The sequence below is a fragment of the Microchirus variegatus genome (assembly GCF_963457635.1).
Source record: "Microchirus variegatus genome assembly, chromosome: 8".
In the NCBI taxonomy this organism is placed as follows: domain Eukaryota; kingdom Metazoa; phylum Chordata; class Actinopteri; order Pleuronectiformes; family Soleidae; genus Microchirus; species Microchirus variegatus.
In genome coordinates this window covers 20,812,483-20,839,570 of record NC_139809.1, presented here as the reverse complement: position 1 = coordinate 20,839,570, position 27,088 = coordinate 20,812,483, and the positions used below count along the sequence as shown (strand labels likewise).

The 27,088-nt window shown below is 39.6% G+C and overlaps 1 protein-coding gene across 1 annotated transcript in view; it reads left to right on the top strand.

Moving 5' to 3' along the window:
- The window catches only part of sema3e (sema domain, immunoglobulin domain (Ig), short basic domain, secreted, (semaphorin) 3E), a gene marked incomplete at both ends in the record, with an annotated part of 39,921 nt that extends 13,175 nt beyond the window's left edge, over positions 1-26,746 (top strand). The window contains 16 exons of the mRNA XM_083893895.1: positions 1,613-1,773; positions 7,711-7,770; positions 8,086-8,205; positions 12,481-12,574; positions 12,844-12,960; positions 14,238-14,380; positions 14,473-14,587; positions 17,831-17,900; positions 17,985-18,129; positions 22,670-22,895; positions 23,275-23,366; positions 23,726-23,767; positions 24,544-24,710; positions 24,967-25,037; positions 25,242-25,363; positions 26,255-26,746. Of these exons, the coding sequence (XP_083750021.1) occupies positions 1,613-1,773; positions 7,711-7,770; positions 8,086-8,205; positions 12,481-12,574; positions 12,844-12,960; positions 14,238-14,380; positions 14,473-14,587; positions 17,831-17,900; positions 17,985-18,129; positions 22,670-22,895; positions 23,275-23,366; positions 23,726-23,767; positions 24,544-24,710; positions 24,967-25,037; positions 25,242-25,363; positions 26,255-26,746 (2,237 nt within the window). The remainder of the gene's footprint in view (positions 1-1,612; positions 1,774-7,710; positions 7,771-8,085; positions 8,206-12,480; positions 12,575-12,843; positions 12,961-14,237; positions 14,381-14,472; positions 14,588-17,830; positions 17,901-17,984; positions 18,130-22,669; positions 22,896-23,274; positions 23,367-23,725; positions 23,768-24,543; positions 24,711-24,966; positions 25,038-25,241; positions 25,364-26,254) is intronic.
- Positions 26,747-27,088: the final 342 nt, after the last annotated feature.

The following is a 27,088-nucleotide window of genomic DNA, read 5'->3' as shown; positions in this document are numbered from 1 at the left end:
ACAAGCACAAATTAATTTGCTGTTTGGAAGCTTACTGTTGGTGCCGCATGTGATGAGTGAAAAAGGTGAGAAGGAAGTTCTTAATCAGATGCATGTTGAAATGTGTCCTTGTCTTTGTGTTGAACTAGGAGACAAACAATGGTTCCTGGAGCAGATGGAAATCATATAAGAGAACAGTTTTGTGTTTGAATGTGCTGTAAAATGCAAGGAAGAGGTTGCTTGGGTAAACCCAATCAACCTCTGCCAGTAATTAGATTTTGCTCTGCAGACTATAAAACACAAACAGGTTTTTTTCCCTGGCGCACTAGAGGCTGGCTTATCATGATGACGGAATATTAGTGAGGTCTAGCATTCAGCTGTTGCTTTTATTTGAAGTGACTTGCTCCATTGAACTCCTCCAGGTAAATGACATTAGACACCATCCTAGAAAACAAAATGTGTTGACACATCACCCTGCATCATTGGTCTGATTGGTTGTAGGTCTGTTCAACTGTCCAAAATGCAAACGTGTGAAATTAAATGTCCTCCACTTATCTCTCCTTTTCCAAAGTGCTCCAGGGAACTATGATCTAAACATACCACAAAGGATGCAAACACAAGGTTGCTTTGCATGGATATTTTAGATTTTGTTAACTGAATGCTAGAAAAGTTAAAGCTCACATAGAGTGGTCCTGTTGCACATAATTATATGTTAGTTATGGAGGTCTACTTACATACATTAACTTGTTTTTATGGTCAAAAACCTCCTAGTTGCTGTAAACGAGCCGATAGAAATCCTCTTTTCTGACGCTGTTTCCCAGCCGCGATATTTCAGACTCAACTCTCACCCCGGCTTCCCAACTGTCTTGTGATTGGCCAGTACCCGGAAGTGACATATTCAGCACACCCGCTCTCAGAAGCGCAGCTCCCCCCTCTGGAACGGTAGATGCACTGCTACTCATTATCAAAACATTGTTTTAATAATGTTTAAAAATAGTTTCTTCACGACTCCCCGCCGCAGTCCCTTTTATGACTTTGACCCGGAGTCAGACCCAGAGTCAGAAGACACTGTCGCTCGTGAAACACCTCCACAACGGACGTTAATCTTCTTCTGCTGTTCAATGTACGCAACCGGATGTGCCCAGACTAGTGCCCGGAGCAGGACGATCTGCTGTTCTGGAGAACCGTTGTTTACGTAACCGGACATGGTTTTTTCAGAGATCTCGCTGATTTCGACATTACAATAAAACACAGCGTTCTCAACAGTGGCTGAAATGTTTGTTTTTAACATTCAGGGCTTCTTAAACAAGGTAATGACACAGATGCACACTAAAAAACAGTGTTAATTGGAACTTCCGGTCTAGGTCCGCTTTAACCTCAATCACTTATGCGGCTTTTCGATTATACAATTCTAGCACTACTTGACCAAACTCAAGTAGTGCTACGCGGTTGAGTCGAGCCGCGTAGTGCTAGAACTGTATAATGGAAAAGCCCCATTTCTAGCTTGTGTCCCAACTTGTTCTGTCTCCATCCATCTATCCCTATCTATAGTTAAATGAAAACTGCAGGCCTCCATTGTGCTGCTTTTTAAAAGTTCCTCCTAATCTCTCTCTATGTGTTATCATCTTTGCAGAGCTTTGGCAGTTGAACAGGACATGGGTGTTCCAGGGACATGGAGTGTCCCTTCAGCCCCAGACCATGCTGCTGGATGAAGGCCATGAACGACTCTATGTTGGGGCCAAAAATGGGCTGTTCTCCCTCAGCCTGGACCAGGTTAACACACACCACAGAGAGGTAGGACTGTTCAGTATGTTTTCATCCCTCCCTGCCTCTCAGGAAGTGACACATACAATAAACACCAAACAGGGTGTGCATATGTTTTCCTTTACAGGTCTGCATTCAGAATGAACCAGTAATTTGAATTTCAAATTGAAACACATAAATAGATAAGGTTAATAACATGAATACACTCAGGCTTGTCACTTGGAATGTGCACGGAATTGGCAAGTAAACTGCTTAAAGTTCTTAACCACTTACATAGCCTTCAAGCAGACATTGTCTTACTACAAGAGACTCACTTATCTAAGACAGATTGCCAGTTCACTTCATCACAATTTCCCCACATATACACAGCAAATTACAACTCAAGATAGAGAGGAGTAGCCATCATGATCAATAGAAAACTACATTTCACAGATAAAAATACTACAACAGACCCAGAAGGTAGATTTATAATACTCAACCTATAAATCAATGACACAGACTTCTGTATTCCGAACATATATGGTCCAAATGTTGATGACCCCTCCTTTTTCCACACTTTCTTCACCACACTGTCCACTTACCTAGACACGACACTCATAATGGGAGGGGACTTCAACATGGCACTTGACCCAGAAGTTGACAGGCTCAGTAAAGCAGGAACAACACGGAACTGGCAATCGACAGAAACACTTAAACAATACATGAATGACTATGGTCTTTTTGATGCTTGGCGCTCTTATCATCCAGCTGTCAAAGAATACACCTTTTTCTCACCTGTGCACAACTCCTAGTCAAGAATTGACTTCTTTCTCAGACATCACGGACACTCAGATTCACCCTATCACTATCAGTGACCATGAACCAGTCTCACTAAATATAAGAAATAAGACCACCACACCACCAATCAGAAACTGGAGATTTAATATTTCCAGACACCAATGACCTGCCAGGAACACCACCAGGTGTCTTCTGGGAGGCTGCAAAAGCAGTAATGCGGGGTAGAATAATCTCCTACTCCTCATTTAAAAAGAAGAAAGAACATTTACAGGAATCAGAACTAGAACATAACATAAAAACACTAGAGACTGCTTATGCTACATCCAAAGATGAGCACCTTCAGAACAATATAAGAAAATTAAAACTTGAATTAATCAAAATAACAGGAAGAAAAACACAGTTCCAACTGGAGAGATTACGCTTGGAAAATTTTGAACATAGCAATAAATCCAGCAGATACCAACTTAAACTAAATAAAGAAAAAACAACTATTCATACCATAAAAGACGGTAAATTAACCCATGCACCGGAAGAAATAAATCAAATTTTTAGAGATTTCTATAAAAACTTATATTCATCAAACAATAACTCATCTAGTACAGACATAAACAAATTTCTAAACTCCATAGAGCTACCAAAACTTAATAATGAACAGGTCAAGTCTATGGAGTCCCATATCACAATAGCTGAATTGAATGAAGCTGGGTCTGACTCCAGGTCAAAGTTATAAAAGGGACTGCGGCGGGGAGATGTGACGAAACTATTTTTAAACATTGTTAAAACAATGTTTTGATAATGAGTAGCAGTGCATCCACCATTCCAGAGAGGGGAGCTGCGCTTCTGAGAGTTGATTATGTCACTTCCGGGTATTGGCCAGTCACAAGACAGTTGGGAAGGCTCTACGCTGGCTGGCCAATCACAACACCGTCTGTCTTCTGGGTGTGAGATTTCAGTCTGAAACACCGCGGCTGAGGACGGTGTCAGTAAAGAGAGATTTATTTCGGCTCATTTACAACAACTAGGATGTTTATGGCCATAAAAACAAGTTAAAGGGATAGTTCGAAATTTTGGACATAAAGCCTATTTTCCAACTCAGCCGGTGTGATGGAGACGTTTTCAAGAAATTTCTTTCAGTTCTTCTAGTTGCCGAGTTCGCTGGTGCTATGGCTAGCGCAAGTCAATGGTACAAGTTAGCATGGCATTAGAAACACTCCTGCCGACTCCACAGTGCACCCGAGGCAAATCAATTTAAATAGGCAGACTATCGATGTACATATCTGTGTCACCAGTTCACCAGTTTTCTTGAGCTGCAGTCTTGTTTACCTCAGATCTCCATGACGACCATTGAGCACTGTTTACCACTTTAGCTAACAAAAACAGCTGTGTGGTGGTATCCCTAAATCATCATGTATTGGAAAAATATTTTGCATGTGTTGTTTCTACATATATTGGAACACTTTTAGCACCAGCCATATCAAAATTCAAGAATTGTGTTTTTTGATGCACCCTAATATAATATATTAGGATGCATAGAATGGTTATGTGCAACAGGACCACTCTATGTGAGCTTTAATAATGTGTTCGTCTTGATTTCAACCTACAAGAGCTGCCACGAACGGCTTCCTTAACCACTGGCTGTAGCTGTATCCTACCGGTAAGTTTCACTTTACGTTAAATTGTTTACTTGACTGCATTTGTTTAGGTGCTACTGGTTAGCAGATGAGAGGCTGACAAACTCCGATCCTTCCGGCTGCTTCAGCTAAGGTAACGTCAGAGGTGGAAAGAAACGAAATACATTTACTAAAGTTACTGTATTGAATACTTTTTTTTGTGTATTTTGTATTTTTTAAGAACAATTTAAAAATCAGGATTTTGTACGTATTGAGTCAAGTATTGTACTTAGTTACTTTATAAATCCTATCCGTTACTGAGTAAAAATAAAAATTCAGCACAATGAAGAACTACAGGGGGAAAAAAGAACCAGACGAATGATGATGTGATTAGCACCAGCACTGTTGTGTGAACATAGAGGCCGTGGCCAAAAGTGACGTAATATCCTGTGTCGTGCTGGGCGTGAGCTCCAAAATAGTATTGGATTTCTGACCCCTTGTCATATACAGTTAGGTCCATAAGTATTTGGACATTGACACAGTTCTCTTTATTTTGGCTCTATACACCACTACAATGGAGTTGAAATGTAACGAACAAGATGTGCTCTAATGGTTCACTTTCAGCTTTAATTTAAGGGTATTGACATCCAAATCAAGTGAACGGTGTAGGAATTAGAACACTTTCTATATGTGCCTCCCACTTTTTAGGGGACCAAAAGTAATTGGACAATTGACTGAAAAGCTATTTCATGGACAATTGTGGGCTATTTCCTCATTATTTCATCTTCAATGACACAGGTAAAGGTTCTGGAGTTGATTCCAGGAGTGACATTTGCATTTGGAATCTGTTGCTGTTAACTTTCTATATGAGATCCAAGGAGCTGTCACTGTCAGTGAAGCAAGCCATCATTAGGCTGAACAATCTAAACAAACCCATCAGAGAAATAGCAAAAACATTAGGTGTGGCCAAATCAACTGTTTGGAACATTCTTAAAAAAAAAGAATGCACCAGTGAGCTCAGCAACACCAAAAGACCCAGAAGACCACAGGAAACCACTGTGGTGGACGACAGAAGAATTATTTCCCTGGTGAAGAAAAAGCCCTTCACAACAGTTGGCCAGATCAAAAACACTCTCCAGGAGGTAGGTGTATGTGTTTCAAAGTCAACAATCAAAAGAAGACTTCCCCAGAGTGAATACAGAGGCTTCACCACAAGATGCAAACCATTGGTGAGCCTCAAAAACAGGAAGACAATATCAGAATTTGCCAAACAACACCTAAAAAAGCAGTTACAATTCTGGAAGAACATCCTCTGGACAGATAAGACCAAGATCAACTTGTACCACAGTGATGGGAAGAGAAGAGTGTGGAGAAGGAAAGGAACTGCTCGTGATCCACAACATACCACCTCATCAGTGAAGCATGGTGGTGGTAGTGTCATGGTGTGGACATGTATGGCTGCCAATGGAACTGGTTCCCTTGTGTTTATTGATGATGTAACTGCTGACAAAAGCAGCAGGATGGATTCTGAAGTGTTTCCAGCAATATTATCTGCTCATATTCAGCCAAATGCTTCAGAACTCATTGGACGGCGCTTCACAGTGCAGATGGACAATGACCCAAAGCAAACTGCAAAAGCAACCAAAGAGTTTTTTAAGGCAAATATGGAATGTTATCAGTCAATCACCTGACCTGAATCTGATTGAGCATGCATTTCACTTGCTGGAGACCAAACTGAAGGGAAAATGCCCCAAGAACAAGCAGGAACTGAAGAGCGTGTCAATAGAGGCCTCACAGAGCATCACCAGGGATGAAACCCAGTGTCTGGTGATGTCTATGCCTTCCACACTTCAGGCTGGAATTGACTGCAAAGGATTTGCAACCACGTATTAAACAATGAAAGTTTGATTTATGATTGTTTAGTTTGTCCAATTACTTTTGGTCCCTTAAAAAGTGGGAGAAAGTGTTGTAATTCCTACACCGTTCACTTGATTTGGATGTAAATGCCCTCAAATTAAAGCTGAAAGTGTGCAGTTAGAGCACATCTTGTTCGTTTCATTTCAAATCCATTGTAGTGGTTTACAGAGATAAAATAAAGAGAACTGTGTCGATGTCCAAATATTTATGGACCTAACTGTATACTACCCTCACACCCCAAGCACAGTAACTAAGTAACTTTTACTTAAAGTACATTTCAAGTGAACTACTTTTTACTTCTACTTGAGTACATCTTCAGATGACTACTTTTACTTCTACTTGAGTAATATTTCATCAAAATATTGGTACTTTTACTTGAGTACAATATTTTAGTACTTTTTCCACCTCTGGGTAACGTAAATGTAGGCTAACATTAACTTAGCAATGAGAGATGAGATGAGAGTTTGTCAGCCTCTCATCTGCTAACCGGTAGCACCTAAACAAACAAGTAAACAAACTAACGTAAATTGAAACTTACCGATAGGACACAGCTACAGTTAGGAAGCCGTTTGTGGCAGCTGGCAGATCCTGTGTCTGCGCTCGATTGTTCTTCCTTCATCCTTGAACTACCCGGATGTATGTCACAGTAATTTGAATCTGAATTTTGAGAACTGAATCTGAATTTTGAGAACTGAATCTGAATTTTGAGATCTGAATTTGAATTGTGAGAACTGAATGCGAAGGTATATGAAGTGTTGAATTTGAAAAATTAAATTTTAAATTTTACTTTTCAGATTCCGTTTTTCAATGCAATAATTCTAATTAAACAATACAATTTCAAATAATACTATTCAGATTCAGTTTTTCAATGCAATAATTCAAATTAAACAATACAAATTCAAATTATGTGATTAAAATTCAGTTTTTTAATGCAATTCAAGTTAAGCAATTAAAATTCAAATATAAATGATTAAAATTCAGTTTCTGGTGGCACATATTTCAGCCCATACAAGGAGTCTGCCACCACAAAGGATCAGTTACCTCTGGTCTTCAGTTTAGTCTTAGGGACGTCCAACAACAGCTGCTCTGCATGACAGATTATATATGGATTTAGACAAACAATAACGTTTTAAAAACACACTGGTATTAGGGTCATATGATGACCCTAATACAACACAGCAATAATTGGTTGATATCAAGTTATAAGGAGTTACAGTAATCCAGCCATGAGGTTATAAAAACATTTATGTACAAGTATGTGCTTTTAAATTTGCATGGGTATAGGATGCCCTGGATGTTGAGGCAATACCTTAAAAAAAGGTATTGCCTCATTTGTCCTAAGTGTTCAGCTGCTGAACAAGGTCTGACATTACATTATGAACTTAAACTTTATTGTCACTGGCACTCCTTAATGATGTCTTTTATGTATTTTGCAAAACAAATTTTATTTTGGAGGAAGAATAAATGTGCCACAAACTTTATATTAGGATACAATGGTTTTGACAAACAGTATACCTTAAACCAGATCGCTCATTATTATTATTATTATTGTGAACTTTACATCATTCCATATCAAAACAAACACTTTATTTTGAAATTCTCTGACATATCGTCACAAATCGTCACTCGCCCCTACTGAGCAGTTGTTTGCATTTTCTTTCAGATCCAGTGGGCCAGTACCGAGCCTCAGATCGAGGACTGTTTGATGAAAGGAAGGGAAAAGGTAAGGGACAACAAGTAAACAATATCAAAAGGACATTGTTAGTATAGTGGAGGTTGTTTATCTAGAAGTGAAGCACAAATTCACAGATGATACGATGCATTGACTTAGCATTTACTTATAGCCGACTGTAAAAGTGATTTATTATGCAAGTATATGGATCCATTTTAGAGATTAATACAGTTAGTGTTTTGACTGATTTATGCATAATACCATAAAACCTTGACACTATTTAGCTTTCAATCCCTTCTCAAGGTCCTTGACTATAGCTGCCACCTTACTATACTCTCTTATTCATATCTGTATCTCTGTCAACAGCTAGAATGCGCAAACTACGTCAAGGTGTTGCAGCAGTACAACCACACCCATCTGCTGGTCTGTGGAACAGGAGCCTTTAACCCTGTTTGTGGCCTGGTCAGGCTGGGACACTCAGGACAGGTGATTTACAAGGATTTTCACTGTTCCCTCACTAGTGCAATAAGTCCTTCAATAAGTGTGTCTTACCAGTGCACATATTCAATTTCACCCCGTGAACTTGTGTGTTTGTCAGAGAGCATAAAAGGTTACTGTCAGTGATGAGATAATGAACATGGGACTGAAGTGAAAGAAGCAGAGAACAGAAGTTTCTGCAGGTGGGATTCTGAGGTCAGGGAAGACTAATGTTCTGACTTCATACACATCAAATGTGTGTGTCACCTGGCAATGAGTATGATTTGGCTGCACTGGAATGTTTTAGTGTGCATGTTTCTCTTTTATTTTTTTCAAATTACAACATGTATCTCCCAGATGTCAAGTGCTGAACAGTCCGTGATGTTTATGTGTCTGGGCCAGGGGTTGGCAACCTTTACTATAGAAAGCAATCCTTTGTCCAGAAAGAAAGAGAAACTGATGGAGCAGCAACAAATATTTGAACCCTTTAAGTGCAGGTGACACGGCCTATTAGTCTAAATTAGCCTGTCAACATACATTTCAGTGACTGCTCACTTCACAGAAAGATGTAGCATTAGCAGAGCACCAGTGGCATTTTCTTTGGTTTGGACAGGAAGTAAGAGGACCCTGCTGACACAACCTGGGAGGAAAGGCTATGACAGCAGAAGGGAGTGAGGAAAGAGCCTGAACCTCAGGCTTTTTTTTTAAGCTCATACTGTATATATTCTGGTTACTTAATGTATATACTGTATTGTCTATTTTACATTTTATCATCTTAATAATCGATATCTTCCTCTAGATAGTTTCCTCTCACAAATTTGTATCTATTTATACCAATATCAGTCTGATACAGTAAGTTTTATACCTTTTAAACCATTTCAAGCCATTCCGGAAATGCATGTCTCCAACTGTGTTGCTTTATTAACATGTTTACAGTCTATGCATTATGAAGCAATCGAATTGTGGATTGTATTGGATTTTACATTTTTATGTGTTTGATATCTGATCCAGTGATTTTGACCACTGTCCGGCCAATAACAATATTGAGTATCGTATCAACGATACAAGGTGACATATAATAATAAAATAATATTAAATGGATATAATTAAATTTAATTAGTTGCTAAGATCAGTTGCTAAGGTCACATTTTGTCAAACAAGGTGGGAGACAATCTTATTTATTTTGAAGGAAGATAAATAGTTTAAGGGAGATTAAGGGGCTTTCCAATTGAGTCTGGGTGAATCCGTTATTTAACCACACAGAAACTGAGTTTTGGGAGACCAGAAAAAAAAATGGATCCCAGAGTGGAATATGTACTACAGAGTTTAGTTAGAGTGGATGAAGACAAAACCTTTTCAAAATGACAACAAAAAGATTGTTCATATTTTGTTCCATTTGGATAGGACCTTAAGGCCAATTTCTACTCTACATTTGTCTACATTTTGTCTGTTTTACGTCCGTCCATCACAAAATGTTATCTCTGTTATACAGTACCTCTGTGCGTCTTTTGCATCCGTATTGACGTTAAGCTCTACTTCAGTTAGAGGGCAGTGCTGAGTGCCAAGTTTTGATTTTTAAAGTGTGATACGAGATCTATTCTCTCAGGGAAAGATAGCAGCAAATACAGTATGAATGGTTACAGAGATAAAACAATTTCAGATATAAAACTCAACAGATTACAAAAAGCTAAAATGCAGTAGTTAAAGGATTGTAAAAAAGAGAGACATCATAAAGTATACAGGACATAGTATCAAGATCTTTAATCCGAACCAACTTCAAAAAGGTTATGTAAAACAACACATTTTTTTTTACGACGATCCATAAAGAGTTCACTTTTTGGAACATTTAGGAAAAGTGGAGTGGTAGACCTGGTGCTGTAGTTGCTGCTGTGATGTGATAAGAGGCTAGAAGTATACAGTAGTTTACTTAATGAGGCCTTGAAAGTAACAAGCAACATTTTCCTCCTCTGGTCAAGAGACAACCTGTGGGAACAGCGTGATGCTGAACTGCCGCCACCTTCACTGTATTCCATCATTTCTCCAGTAGCGCCTCCAGGAATAAGGTGGATACAGTTATTTATCTCTGTATGTCAGACCTGTAATGGATCAGCAGCCTGACCTTTCAAGGTCGGCCAGAATTGGTTCCAGACAACCGTGACTTTGAAAGGACAAACAGAATTTAAGCAAAATGTAAAGTCAGCTGCCACATGCAGCAGTCAACCTGCTGGAGTCTGGAGTGTTTCTTAATGAGATGAAAGGAAGTTTCTATTCCACAACCACACTCAGCCATTACTCATCAGAGGCATGTTCATATAGGGTGAGCAAAGTTGGATGAAATGTTTGCTTTAGGTTTATACATTTTTTTTTTTTTTAAATTAATCAAACATTACTACAACATTAACAATATTAACTATAAACAAACTATACTAGAAAATGTAGTACATTACAGTAACAATATGGTAGTGTGGTTATAATTTGTAAAGAAGTAAGTAGAATTTTTTTTTTTTCTACAGTAATCACCAGGTATTAGCCTGGTAATAACACTGGAAACGTGTGTTTTAGGATATAAGGGAGGATGGATTTCAAGTTTATAACCTGATATTTATCAATTTTAATTCATGTAAAGTTTCATGCGATATATATTAGTCTGTCGTAATTCTCATTACTAAGCTATTACTTTGGAAATAAAATGGATTATTAGTCGTTATAAATAACTAACTGGTAAATGAACGAACTGGTCTGAACACTTTAATCGTACCAAGAAATTAACTCTGTAGACACATCAAGTATTAAAAGATGATGTAGTGCACAGTGTCCTTCATGTTTTAATTCAGGAGCTGCCACAGACACTTAAGTTTGTTTGAAGAGCTGCTGCTGAGGCTTGTCAGCTATTTCTTTTCACATTTTTTCTTTCAAAATGTTTCATAATCATTTTCCCCTCCAAAAAAACAAACAATTTGTGAGACATCAATCAAGTAATCCACGAAGATGAATTCTTTGAACGTCTAAACCTTGGAAAAATCAACGGTGGTCCTCAAAAAATAAAAGCCACATCATTCTGCGACCTCCTATCATCAGTATTGAAAAAAAAACAAAAAACATGCACATGAATCACATGAGAAAATGTCAAAAACCTTTGCAGTGATTTGACTGAGTTTGATGAATGTGTTTCACCCAGAAAGAGACTTATGTTGCAGTCAAACACGGGGCAGCAGAAGCAGCACAGTTGGGGTTCCACAGCTGCTCATAAATCAATACCCAGCATCTTCTCTACTCTGCCAGTCACAGTCTAAAAACCACAGTGGTGGCCCAGACCACGCAGAGTACAAGTGTGAGGTGAACATGTGAAGTATGAGTGCAGAACATTGTTGGTTTGACACAACACAGTCCCTTGTTTGGTCATCGATCACTCCTTGTCTCATTTATCTTCCTGCCTACTTCACCATCCATCACTTTCTGAGCCTTCCTCTTTTTAATTCTCTGCCGTCTGTAGCCCATGAGTTTGCTTGAATATTGTTAACTGGTCTTCCCAAGAAAATCATTAGACATTTACGGCTACAACAAAACTCATATTGTCTAAGCCTCACTTATTTATCGGATTTAACTTTTTACGAATCCGCTAGAACCCTCAGGTCTTTGGGTAGCAGCCTTTCACTTCTCCCTATTAACACAAAAAGAAACAATGACGCCTGTTATCATTACTGTTTTGGGAACAGCCTTCCCAAACACCTGAGGGCAGCAAAGAAAACCCATATTTTGAAAAGCAACCTCAAGAAAACTGACAGTAAGCTTTTAACTGATCTTTATTTACTCATTTCTTGACTTGTTTGTTATATTGTTGCGTCTTTTACGTCACTGTTCCAGTCTGTGATTGGCTTTACTGCTTTAACATTAATGTTGAATGAATGGATGACTTTAAACTTGATTAATACATTTTACCTTATTTATTTATTTTCTCAGTTTACTCCAGATAATCTGTCTAGATCACTTGTACTTTTCGTCCCCAGCAGTGGCATGCACAGGCATTTGGAAGGGCAGGGGTCAAAATTAAAAGGGCGCCTACACCAGTGGAGCAGGCGCCCCTATAATTTCCCACATTCTCCCACAGGTCTACACAGACATACTTTAAAATCCTGCATCACTTTCTTTGACCGAGACTGGCATTTTCGAAACAGCACTGAATATGATTTGCTCTACGGACTACATATGAAACTAAGTTGCAAGGGCATTTTATAGGGCATCTCTACATAACACTAACCATGTATGTGTGTGTGTTTCTCTCAGGACAAGCTATTTGCTCTTGAAGAGGACGAAATCACAAGTGGCAGAGGACGTTGTCCATATGACCCCAAGAGTCCCTGCACGTCTACTCTCTCCAGTAAGCCTCTCTGCATTGTCAAACATCCATCACCTCATTAACAGCTCATTTAAAGAAAATATGTGTATTTTCACTCCTTTAAATATACAATAATGAAGTTCAGCCAGGAAGTGGTGTCCTTACTGTTGATCTCCAAACAGTCAATGCTGCCATCTTGTGGTCTTTAAAAAAAAAACCAGCATCTTAAATACATGGTGAGGGGGTTGCATTTTGATTTATCCGTCAGAATTAAGAATTAAATGATTATTTTGTTTGTCTGTTTACGTTAGGAGGAGAGCTGTACATTGGCCTGTACACTGACTACTGGGAGAACGACGGCGCTTTGTGTCGACTCAACACCCAGACGTACACGCGTACAGAGCGAGACGACAAGCAGCAGCTCAGTGGTTGGTGTTTATGACAGCAAAATGATCACATCTCCCTTTAATTGCAAGGGAGCATGAAAAGAGGCAGCACTTTTAGTAGAAATCCAAACACTGTTGTCAAAATACTGTGACACTCCAGAGAAAAGGTGTTATTTATGCCAGAGTGTACTGGAAATAGTTTGTATATATTGATTATTATGTTAAATGTTGGGCCCACGGTTGGTGTAGTGGTTAGCACTCTTGCCTTTGCAGCAAGAAGACCCGGGTTCCTGGGTTCGAGCCCCGTTTGGAGCGTCTTCGGAACAAGGGCCTTTCTGCAAGGAGTTTGCATGTTCTCCCCGTGTGTGCGGGTGTGTCCGGCTTCCTCCCACAGTCCAAAAACATGCGATATGGGGATTAGGTGAATTGGTCACTCTAAATTGACCGTAGGTGTGAGAGTGTGAGAGTGTGAGAGTGTGAGAGTGTGAGAGTGTGAGTGAATGGTTGTTTGTCTCTATATGTGGCCCTGTGATGGACTGGCGAACTGTCCAGGGTGTACCCCGCCTATCGCCCAATGTCTGCTGAGATAGGCACAGCACCCCCCACAACCCTATGGTAGAGGGTAAAGCGGTAGATAATGGATGGATGGATGGATGTAAAATGTTAATTGAAGTGATTCATTCAATATTTTGTTTCATTATCAAAGTTCCAGATAATTTCTTTAGGTTCAGATTTAAGCAAAATTCCAACAGTAATATTTTACTACAAAACTAATACAACACTAAAAATAATAAAAATCACACACAATAATAGAGTTCCTGACAGTAAACGTGCACATGGGAGCTTTGTCTTTTCTCTAAATTATATGCCACATAAGAATCTACTGTATAATTATTATTTAGGAGACAGTAAGGTCATAGTTTTGGTTTATACTTTTTTTTTATAAGAAAACAACAAATGTGCATCGATGAATGTGTAAGTGAAAATGGGTGTTAATGGGAGAATGGTAAAACTAGTGTAAAGCAGCTTTGCATGGTCAAGACTAGAAAAGCGCTTTATAAATATAAACCATTAACCATCAAAACTCAAAAGTTGTTGAGTTCGTCCTTTTTACTGTTAAAATATAGTGGTCCAAAATGGCTGACCCAGCTCCTGATATGTAATACAAGTATACAATATTTATATTATGTTATATTTATTTCATTTATTTCTGCCAGATTGAAAGTTATTGCACCTACATTTTACAGAATGGTACTTTAACTGTGTGTGACCATAAGCTCACTCTGGACTTTTGCTGTAAATTATTCTTCCTCCTGCAGAGCCTAAATTTGTGGGGTCAGCAGTTATTCCTGACAACGATGACAGGGACGATGACAAAGTTTACTTCTTCTTCACTGAGAGAGAGATGGATGCTGACGGGCTGAACAAGGCGGTGTACACCCGCATTGGGCGGGTCTGTGCGGTGAGAATGCAGATAAAGTTGTGTAAAGCCAATCTGGATATAATCCAGGAAATGCTGACAGAGCATAATCTATATCTCCATTCATCTCTCAGAACGACCAGGGAGGACAGAGGATGCTGGTGAATAGATGGAGCTCCTTCCTGAAAACACGTCTTATCTGCTCTGTGGCTGGATCCAGTGGCATTAATACACACTTTGATGATCTTGGTATACTTAAACTTATACTTATTAAATATGTTATTTTTTTGGTTATTTATGCGTGACAGTGTCTACAGTTATAGGCAACCCATCAATTATAAGAAAGATTTATTGGTGGCAGGCAACATGTAGGAACATTTATAAGAGCACATTCTGACTTTTGATTTCTAAAGACAAAACAAAGGCCCACGGTTAGGCGTCCTTTTCATTCAATTCACATCTGTGGAAAAGTCTCTCCTGAGGACCTGAGGGCAGAACACAGTATTTATATCTTGAATGGCACACTCAAGACGCATTATTTTTTCATTTCACTCTCACGCATTTTACATAATTTATTGGCATTGCTGCAAACAACCCGACTATATGTTGTTCTTTGGCAGCCAGTTGTCTTATTCTTCTAGTTCTTCCCCCACCTTCTTCCACATACTTCAACAGAGAAACTTCATTCAAACTTCAAAATGTTCAACTCAATTTTTATTTTTCTGATTAGAACATTGAATATTTTCTGAAATATTCAGCATTATTTGGCACATTCTAGCAATTAAAATGAATTGGACACTTCTTCAAAAACACATTTCCATTTGGAGATAATTGTGTTCCTTTATTATTCAATCAAATTGAATAGATTTGAAACCAAAAAAGAGATTTGAGAGCAAAAAAACAGTAAGCTGCAATCAAAAGAATTAATAAAAATGAGATCGAAACAGAACAGGTTGCAATTGAAAAAAGAAAATATGAGAGAATATATTTCTTCAAATTCAAAATTATTGTTTGTAAAAAAGTAAAAACATACAACCATTTTGCTTATAAATCAGTCCTCTTAACTTGCGAGTTACAAGGTTTTGTTCGCAAATCAGTCCTCTTTGTTTGCAACTTCAAAAGTGTTGGTTGCGAATTCAACAGCACTTGATGGGCGGGGCCTACGCTGGTGGATGGGAGAAGAGTTTCTATTGGTTGGTTTGACCTAGTTCCAGCACTAGCTACGTCTTCAGTAGTGATGGGATCAGCAGTTCATTTGAGTGTACTGAATCACTTGAATCAGTTCATTGAAATGATTAGTTCAAAAGATTCGTTCACCGAATCGTTTAGTGCTTAGCAGGAGCCCAGTGCCCTGTTACGTGACTCGCCTCCTGCCTGAGTGCAGTACGTTAGCGCCGTGGGTCATTGAGTGAGTGACAGCGTGGACGAGATTCATGTCCTCAGCCACAGTTCTCCGTGTGTCAGTTCGTTCCTCAGCCACAGTTCTTCAGTTCTCTGTGTGTCAGTTCGTTCCTCAGCCACAGTTCACCAGTTCTCTGTGTGTCAGCAGCAAGGCAGACACAGTTCTTCCAACAGGTCACTTCTTCCCCGCTCAGCACACTTTGGCTGGCATAGTTTGCCGAAGATTCACGAGTGAGTGACGGCGTCGGCGAACGACTTCACGAGCGATTCACAGAACGCGGCAGTTCCACTTCATGAACTGATTCGTTCCTTTCTTAGTTCAGTTGAGCTCAGCAGCGATCGTGGCGGCCGGGAGTGGAACTGCCGCGTTCTCTGAATCGCTTGTGAAGTCGTTTGCTGACGCCGTTACTCACTCACTCGTGAACCTTTATTGGCAAAGGACGCCAGCCAACGTGCGCCGAGCGGGAAGGGAGTGACTTGTAGGAAGAACTGTGTCTGCCGTGCTGCTGTGCACGTCGCGAACAAACTGACACACAGAGGACTGGTGAACTGTGGCCGTGGACGTGAATCTCGTTCACATCGCGAACGAACTGACCCATAAAGTGCTGTTGAATTCGCAGCCAAAACTTTTGAAGTTGCAAACAAAGAAGACTGATTTGCAAGCAAAGGTTTTCAACTTGAAAGCAAAGAGGACTGATTTATAAGCAAAATGGTTGTATGTTTTTACTTACAAACATTAGTTTTGATTGAAGTTGAAGAAATATATTCTCTCATATATTTTTTTTCAATTGCAACCTGTTCTGTTTAGATCTCAATTTTTTCTTAATTACTGTTTTTTGCTCTCAAATCTCTTTTTTGGTTTTCGGATCTATTCTATTTGATTAAATAATAAAGGAACAAAATACTATCATACTATTTCTAAATAGAATAACATTCATTTGCATGAATAGTTTGGAAAATATGAAATATTTTGTCTTTGTGAATGAAAAACAATATCTATTATATAACATTGTTCAAATTCAAGTTCAAATGACAAAATGCATTTTACTACATTCATCCATCCATTATCTACCGCTTTATCCTCCCCCAGAGGGTCACGGGGTAGGTGGGGTACACCTTAGACAGTTTGGCAGACATTTTACTTCATACTACTGATATAACAACAGAAATTGTGAGCGTTTTGATTTCAAAGGATGCATGTTGTATGAAATCAGGTAGCTCTCTGACTGCTGATTTACAGGTAGAGTGGACAGAGGTTAAGGGTTCCCACGGAAGTTTTTTTTTTTCCAAGGAAATAAGTTAAATTGATATTTAGGTAAATGTCTACCTTTTTTGTTATGACATTACCTACTGTTTTATGTCCTGCATTGCTTGGTGTAGACTAGGCCTATGCAGAACAAATGTGGAGTCATAATTACTAGTGGTGTTGTGGACACTGTCCACTGTGTCTCTCTAACGTTGAGAGATTTCATACACTCAATGAGTGAGTAACGTTACACACGAGAGAGCAAATGATGTGATGCCTGGTAAATAAAAATTCCAAGATCTCACCAAAGAAAATTACAAATACCGACAAGCTTCAAAAAATGTATATCTGGTCCAAACACAAGACACTCATTGTGAAGACATTAGGCAATAGGAACTACGGTCTTTGCTTTACAATACATATTTTAGAAGGTGCATCAGTGGTGCTCTCTGTGTATTTTGGATGGTCTTGCACTGTATCTCGAGAAGTGCCAGCAACCATATTTTCAGGTGTCACACAGCTGATTCAGATCAGAAAATTAGACTGTACACAGATAAACATACATAGTGACAGCTACACACTTGTGTATTATTTATTCATGCATTCTACTAATTTAATATGTTTGTGTTTTTATTCAGAATATTACATTGCTGCTTGATTATTATCAGGATCTTACCTGTATTTACGGTTTTAAAGGGTATCTCTATATTGTGTTTTCCTCTGGTGTTTCATTTGCAAACTTTTGAAATAGCATTTCCTCAGCTATATTGTATAGCTGAGCTCACAAGATTGCAATGAGGCTAAAAACAAATAAATGATTGTCTTGTGTCAATTTTTTGTTACAGAGGACATCTTTGTTCTCAAGGACAAGGATGGGAAAAATCCAGAAATATTTGGCCTCTTTAGCACAACAAGGTGAGTGAAGGGTGACATCAGTATTCCAGTAAATAATCATAATATTGCAATTCCTCATATCACTACAATACATTTCTCTTGCAGTGCGGTGTTTAAAGGCTACGCTGTGTGTGTCTATAACATGGATGACATCAGAGCAGCCTTTAATGGTCCATTCGCCTACAGAGAGAAACCGGAGCATCACTGGATACCTTATGAGGAGAGAGTCCCCTACCCTCGACCTGGATCTGTAAGTCCTCAAGTCCTGATTTAACTGTCCTCAAGCCTTCCTCTAACTTCTCCAAAGCACAGACTCATAGAACCTGGTGATATCCTTCACAATGAGCATATGAACAAATACATTAGGCTACTGCTTATTTGAATCACCTTTTGTGTTACTTGTTAAAATATCTACTATGAGTGTAAATACAGACCATATTATGTCCATCTAAGAGATGTACTACCTACATGAATCACACCTGCTACAACAGGGGTAATAAAATCCTGAAAGGTTTTTTTGTATAGCACTATTCTTACACAGGACAACTCAAAGTGCTTTACAAGGGCATAGAAATACATTAAGAACATTGGAAGTTCCAATTAACACTGTGTTGTAGTGTGTATCTGCGTCATTACCTCGTTTACGAAGCCCGGAAGTTTTGAAACAAACAGTTCAGCCATTGCTGAGAACGCTCTGTTTTATTGTAATCTAACGTCTGTTGTGGAGGTGTTTCACGAGCGACAGTGTTTTCTGACTCTGGGTCTGACTCCGGGTCAAAGTCATAAAAGGGACTGCGGTGGGGAGTCGTGAAGAAGCTATTTTTAAACAATGTTTTGATAATGAGGAGCAGTGCATCCACCATTCCAGAGGGGGGAGCTACGCTTCTGAAAGCGGGTGTGCTGAGTATGTCACTTCCGGGTATTGGCCAATCACAAGACAGTTGGAAAAACTCTACGCTGGCTGGCCAATCACAACACACACACACTGTCTTCTGGGTGAAAGATTTATGTCTGAAACAACTCAACTGACAAGAGCGTCAGAGAAGACAGATTTCTATCAGCTCGTTTACAGCAACTAGGAGGTTTTTGACCATAAAAACAAGTTAATGTATGTAAGTAGACCTCCATAACATATTATGTGCAACAGGACCACTCTATGTGAGCTTTAATCAAAATAAAGAGTGAAATCCAATACACTGTATATTTAAATAAGGGCATGATTGTCTGTGTGTAATCAACGACTGACTTTCAAATCAAAGTAAGAATAATAACATTATATTTTAACATAACATAAGCTTGTTAATAATATTTAAAAAGCAAGTTGCCCACAACTAACTTCTAAAAATGGCTATGACCTGGTTTCTGCTACCCGTGTTAAAATATATATCTCTGTTTGAGCTTTCCTTTTGTCTTTCCCTCCTGCTTTAGATTGTTTTAGTAAAGTCTTAAAACTGTGTAAAATGTAACAGATGTGTTGTATGTGTTGCATATGTGACAGATTAGACACTGAAAATGTGATGAAAGATAATTGTCTTTGTCTAGATTGCTGTGAAATGCACACAGCTATAGCAAAATATTGATGAGAATAGACCTCATCTATTTTCACATTTTTCTCAGCCAGTGGTGGTTCATTTGAGGCACGGCTAAAAAATATTTTGGGTATTGTGGAAATGAAAATGTTCTACTTACGACATACAATATGGCCCCATAGCTGAGTGTCTCGTGGTAATGTACAGTGCATGTAAGCATTGCTTACAATGTCTGCAAAATAAGCCAGGCCTTTAAAGCTCCCATAGAGTGGTCCTATTGCACATTATCAGTATTCAATCATTTTGCTCTAATTTTCAGCTGCTTTCTAAACATTCAGACTGGTTTCAGCTCAGGCAGAAGGCAAGAACCCGACTGCAATTTTTTAAAGCTCCAATAGAGTGCTTCTATCACACATATATGTGAGTTATGGAGGTCTACTTACATACATTGACTTCAAAAAACTCCTAGTTGCTGTAAACGAGGCGAAATCTCACCTCACTGAAGCTCTCGTCAGCTGTGCTGTTTCAGACCGAAATCTCACCCACAGAAGACGGACTGTGTTGTGATTGGCCAGGTACCTGGAAGTGAAATAACCTGGAAGTGCAGCTCCCCCTCTGTAACGGTGGATGCACTGCTACTCATTATCAAAACATTGTTTGAGGAATGTTTAAAAATGGCTTCGTCACGACTCCCCACCACAGTCCCTTTCACGCCTTGTGATTTATGTGAAAAAAATCACTATGTCAAGTGAAACACAGACATTCTTCTTCTTCTTCTGTGGTTCAATGTCTTCTGGGTGCATGTGCCCGGAGGAGGAGGATCTGCTGTTCAGGAGACGGGATCCTTATGTCAAGTTCCAGGCTTTTTCAGACCACTTGCAGAGCCAGAGAATACAATAAAACCCAGCGTTCTCTGTAGTGGCTGAACTGTTTGTTACAAAAATGTAGGGATTCATAAACGAGGTAATGGCACAGATACACACCAAAATACAGCGCTAATTGACACTTCCAGTCTATGTGATCTTTTAATCTAGTCAGTTGTCCCTAAATGTCCTGGTATACTTATGTGTGCAGCTGAACTTTTTGAAAAAACATTTCAACAACAGAAGAATTAGACGCCAAGTAAAGTCATCCGAGCTTTTACCTGACGACCCTCTTTTCTTCTTCTTTGGTAGGAATGCATCCATTTCCCTACATCCAGACTTGTATTTCCACCTAATGGTGAATTCAGACACTACAGGACTCTGGTGCGCAAGAATATTAGGGTCCGAGACATGGGACGCGCACTTTAGCATGTGCATGGAAGTATACCAGGGCCTTAAGAGTACAATTGTGACGTTTTAATGTAACGTTAGTGATTAAAACTTCCGATATTCATCAAAAGTTTTACATTATCTTTAAGTAGTTGTTTTAGTAGTGTATAGGGTTGCCACCCGTCCCGTAAAATACAGAATCGTCCTTTATTTGGCAATTAAATGTTGCGTCCCGTATTGAACCAATACGGGACGCGGTTTGTTCCGTATTTCCTTAAATATCCAATCCACATGTCTGTCACACACACACACATCAACACTAAAGATAAAGATGAAAATAAAACACAGGGAATAATAAGGCCAGCAAACTTGTCGTGGCGGGATCTATGCAGGATCTCGGTCGCCCCGGCTCCGGTCCTCTGTGCGCGTGCTGCTGTCACGGTTGCCTAGCAACAGACGCCACACATCGGTGCTGCTCACAGTTAACTAAAGAAATCAGCTCATCTGATTAATCGGTTATTCCCTTAATTACAACTAAACTAAAGCTCTTCTACAAAAAGATTGAGACCACGGAGTGAAAACAATGAAAAGTGCGCTGTTAAGAGTTGTTAATACTAAGATCTACTCGGATCCCCTGCACGTCATCGCGACTGTACTCGATCCTCGTCATAAAGATTATTATTGGATGTAAAGATAAAACTGCGTGTAGAGAAATAATCCAGTCTGTGCTGATACGGAAAGATCTCTTGGAGGAAAAGCGCAGAGCGCAGCAGCGACGCACAACGCAGCAGAGAGAGAGAAGCCACAGTGCAGGTGCGGTGCGCAGAAAAAAAGGCCCGTCTGCACCAGATGAGGGGGCGCACTCTATAATATAATATACTATAATTGCAATGCCTTGACTTTAGTGAGGTAAGTACACACAGTCCCTGCCATAACAAAATTAGGAAAAAAATATCATCATAATGGTCCTTCAAAAAGCCTCAGAATGCCCCATTTTCACCTCAAATTTTCAAATGCTCCACACCAACCCGCCTCCGCTCAGTCGCTCCGCTCCCTCGCCATGTACTCTCCATAGTGAAATTTTACTAGAAAAACTCCCGACACCCTTACAACACACGTGCCTAGATGTCCTACATTATTCGGCTCCGTGGTGGTCATGGCCCCGAGGAGCCGCGGTGGGGCGTCCCTTATTTTAATTTCTGAAAGGTGGCAACCCTAGTAGTGTACCCTGAGAGATTCAACATGGCCCTAAAATGGAAAAAAAAACTGATAACAAATGCTCTTCATGAAATTTTGGCACACACAAACAGCATAGCAACATGTATACAGATAAAAATCACACAGTACTATGTGTACGACTGATTTACTGTGAAACAAATACATCAGAAGTGCAGAAGTTTAATGATAAAAGGCCACATTTCTGAGTATGAAATCCAAGGTCAGGGGAATTCCTGATGAAGGAACACTACAGCTGCAGATGTAGTCTTCTGATCTGGTCTGCTGGGTGAAGTTAAACTGGAAGTAAGGGGGGCGACTCAGCTGGCTGGAAAAATAAGTCCATTGCACTGGATATCAATGACAATTGATCAATTGATGTTAATGGAAAAATATCCTTCTTCTGACCTGATTTAAGTTAAGTCTCAATTGCTAGTTTTAGGTCTTTTCTTTACGAGTAACATGACATCAGTTTTGTAAATTATGTTCCCATTGAGAAAAATAGATGAAAATGTATTGATGATTTATCTTTTTTGTGTTACTATGAAGAGGATTGAAGAAAGACCAGAGAAAGGTTAAGTCATTGTTCTTAAAACCTCATTCTCTAATGCATCAGCATTATGCATTCACAGCATTCAGCTCCAGTCCGTGTCCAAGACATTTGCCCTTTAAGAGGAACACTGTTGAGAGCTTGTACAGCAGCACTTCAGGTCCCACAGGGACCAATTCAAATTGCTAACACATTTAATGGCCCTCTTCTGTCTCTTCTCCCTCTCTTTTTTTGCAACACTAGTGTGCCAGTAAAGTCAGCAGCGGAGGCTTCTCCAGCTCCAAGGAGTTCCCTGATGAGGTTCTTCGGTTTGTGCGGTCTCACCCTGTCATGTATCGTCCAGTGCTTCCCCAATACCGTAGACCGGTTCTGCTGCAGACAGAGCCGGGCAGGAGGAAGCTGACGCAAATCGCTGTGGACAGAGTCCAAGCTCAGGATGGACACTACCACGTTCTGTACATCGGCACTGGTACACTTTTTGCAAAGAATTAGAAATATTGTGCTTAAAGGATTGCAACACATAAACAACTCCCCTGCTCATGCCTATGTTTCTCAAAATATATATATATACAACAAGGCTGTATTCACCTCCCACTTGCAAGAGGCTCAACCACAGATTTAGAACAAATCAAACCAATGTTCTGGATGACGTATGCAGAGTAGCAGAAAACATGTCAACAGCGTTTTTTGTCACTTTTCCCCGGAAGGCTCTGTGGAGCAAGTCGCTTCAAATGGAAGCAACAGCTGCTCTTTGGTGGCCACCATGTTGGATGAATATCAAAGCTGCTAGACATTGCTTATAAAAATGCATGATTCTCTGTGTTACATTAATATCTTCCTCTCTGTAGATGACTCTGTCGTGTTGAAAGCTATCACTATCTACAACAAAGACACAGACACTATGGAGGAGGTGATGCTGGAAGAGCTGCAAGTATTCAAGGTACTCTCTATTTTTAGGTGCACACTGTGAAACAAGTTCGACTTTGTAACCAAACAAGTTCTGGAATTTATACGTATGCATGTCTCATCATTACTGCCTCTGTTACACACTGTAAAGAAAATACTGATTTACTGATTTGTTTGTATTCATTTATCACAGAGGCACAAGTGATAATGATTTGAAGGTATCCGTTCTGAGTCATATTTGAAAACTACTCCACTTTTAGTTGCATCTTAATTGAAAAGTGTTTCAGGATAGAGAGATGCACAAGTGGAAGCTTCAAGTTACCAATAATTAATTCCTATAGGAAATGATGAGACTGTTCATATTTGAATAACCTTTTTTCTTCCTATTGACAGGTTTCAGCACCAATCAGAGAGATGATAATATCACCTAAAAGGGTGAGTAGGTTTAAATTCATTTTGTTCTTCATTCATTTATTAATGCAGTTTTGCACAAACTCTCTAGTGGTGGCCTAAGGCCTGGTGCACAGTGCATCACTGTGCTTCATGGCTGCATTTTTATTCCAACCTCCATGTTGACACACCGTGCACGTGAGATGCACAGCTATTTTTGAGCTCAGCAGACATCTCGCCTATTTTCTCCCTATGAGACGTGTGGTTCTCTGCAAGAAATATACACAGAAGATCTGTTGATGACTTCTAGAGCAATCGGTGTTGAGTAAATTCAGTCTTTACTGCATGCATGGAGGAGAGACCTTATCACCAAGATGGTCTATAATGTTCTCTGCCTTTCCTCCAGATAGCTCCACCATATACACAGTCACATCAAAGTATCTTACGAACACAATCAAACATCAAAGTTTCTACAACAAAACACACTTTGTTTATGACCCACAGATGTTATCATGTGCACCCTCTTGTTGACCCCCCCCCCCCAGTATTTATTCACAGCTTGACTGTTGGTTAATTGTTATCTTAAAACATGCAGAAACCAAGCCCTTTCACACCATTAACTAAAGCCACTACAGAAAACAAAAAGAAAACTGGTTATATCCCACATGATGTAAAACTGACACTTCTCAATGTAGTTTTGGAGCAACATTCAGAACAGCGTGAATTGGGCATAAGACCTTTGCACAGGATCAACATTAAACTATGGAGATAAATATATCATATTGTCTTTACAGACTGTATATATTTTTTTATGTATACAGCAACAGCTCTACGTCGGGTCTGAAGTGGGTGTCGCCCAGGTCAGACTGCATCAGTGTGACCTCTATGGCTCTGAATGTGCTGATTGCTGTCTGGCCAGAGACCCTTACTGTGCATGGGATGGCCTCACCTGTTCGAGATATTACCCTGCTGGAGTCTACGCCAAGAGGTAAGAACCAGCTGTTCACACGTTAAAAGCAGTGAATGTTCCATCATATCATCCTGCCCTAATGAATGTCACCATGCTCCAAAGCTGGTTTATCAAGTCCCTGATAGACATGATTGCTGTGTGCTGCACACACACCACCACACACACACACCTCACCTCCTCTTTAAACGCTTTTCACCAAATGTCTTGCACTTCCATCACATGCTCAAAATGACACCGTCTTTTGCCCCCTCCCAACCCTTCTCTCCCATCACAGCCGACGATTCAGGCGGCAGGATGTTCGCCATGGCAACGCCGTCCAGCTGTGCAATGGGCTACAAATTGATGGTTAGAGTATGAAATGACTGTGGCATATGTGTGTATGTGTGTTACACGTGTCTGTGTGAATGGGTATGCTTGTGTGCATTTATTGGTTTATTGGTGTGTCATTTTGACACCTACTAAGCAAGATATATTGTTGTAGTAAAAAAAAAAAAAATCACTGTAGATTGTAAGCAAATAAAAAGGCATTATGTGTGTATTTGTGTGTAGATGAAGGATCTCAACGGTTGGTGTACAGCGTTGAGAATAACAGCACTTTGCTGGAGTGTGTCCCTCGATCACTTCAGGCCAAAGTCATCTGGTTTCTTCATAAAGAAGGAGAGAAACACAAGGTGAGTGCACTGCACCAACACATTACTGCTAAATTAAATCAGTAGTTTTATATGTTAATTCATCATAATTCATGTTTATATTCAATCAATTCAAAATATGATATTGCTCAGCCCTTTTATAAACATTGCTTATTGATATTTTCTCCAAATAACACACAAAAACAAATGTAAGTTATAGGCCAAAACATGATTGGGTATTTAAGAGGTACACATACTTACACCAGAAAAAGAAAATCAAATACTTTTGTATAATGTACAAATTGTATATTTAAATACACCTAGAGGCCACATTATTACATTATGGTACATATGTTCAACTGCATGTTAGGGAAAATATTTAATCAGCCAATCACATGGCAGCAACTCAGTGCATTCTGGCATATAAACATGGTCAAGAAGACCTGCTGAAGTTCAAACTGAGCATCAGAATGAGGGAGAACAACCACTTTATTAGGTACACATAATACCTAAAGTGTATATTTAAGATGTCGAGTGAATTTGCATACTGGTGGCTCTTTTTTCATAAATAAACAAACAAGTTTGGTGCAGGAGCGCAAATGGCTTATAAACGAAAACTTCCAGTTGGCAAATATTGTTGAACAATAAGAAAAAGTGACAAACATAAAACAGATTGTAGACAAGTAGGCAAAGTTTTTATTAAGTGAACCTTTTTGGTTCATGTTATTAATAAAAGCGGGTGTTCAGCTTTCAGTCAGTGGCGATGATGTCTGAAAACCTCATACAACCACACAATTAGCCACTTAATGAGTGCACCATTCAAATATAACCAATGTCCCTGAATAATCCATTACTATATGTTTACGCAACAGAATCTGTGAAGCAGATCTTCTGAATCACTAAAGAGAATTATTATTTGTTTCCTCCATGAAGGTTGAAAGTGATGAGCGGGTGATCATGATTTCCCAAGGGCTGCTGTTCCTACATGTGAGGAGCTCAGATTCTGGTGTGTACGTGTGCCAGACTGTGGAACATGGATACGTCAACACATTACTCCGCATCACTCTGCACGTGCTGATAGGGGAGTGGGTAGAGTCGGCGATCCACAAGGAGGGGGTGAAACCTTGCAATGTCTCTTTTGACCCCCCACCGAGCCACAGCGTCGACCCCAGTACCAGCCCGAGGGTTCTGATACCATCCTCGTTCCCAGGCCACCACTCCAAGCAGTGGTACAAGGAGTTTCTCAAGCTGATCGGCTACGGAAATGCCCAGAAAGTGGCAGAGTACTGTGAGAAAATGTGGTGTGTGGATAAAAAACGTAAAAAGACAAAAAGGAAGCACGCCTCTCCAGGTGGTGAGAGGAAAAGAAAAGAGAGGGAGGAGGCGAACTCCAACCGAGCACCGAGGCACATTTTAGACACCTGAGGAGACTGAATGCACACACACACACACACACACACATACATGCATACATCTAGACACACTTTGGGTCAGGCTCACTCAGTGTTTGCACCTTTTTGAAGGTTTTTTTCTTAGCTTTTAACAAAAGCGGTTGCAAAAAAAATGAAAAGAGAATAAACTGTAGCATGTTGTCATGCTACTGCAGCTGCTTTTATCGTTCAATTCCTTGATTAAGTTGTTTTGTCATTCATCTTAAAAATCAACACATTTTGACTGAGATGGCATTCCAAATCAAATTGAGTTCAAAATATAAAGCCTAGAAGTACATCGGCCAATAAAAGTAAGTCAAATTAAATACAAGTAAAA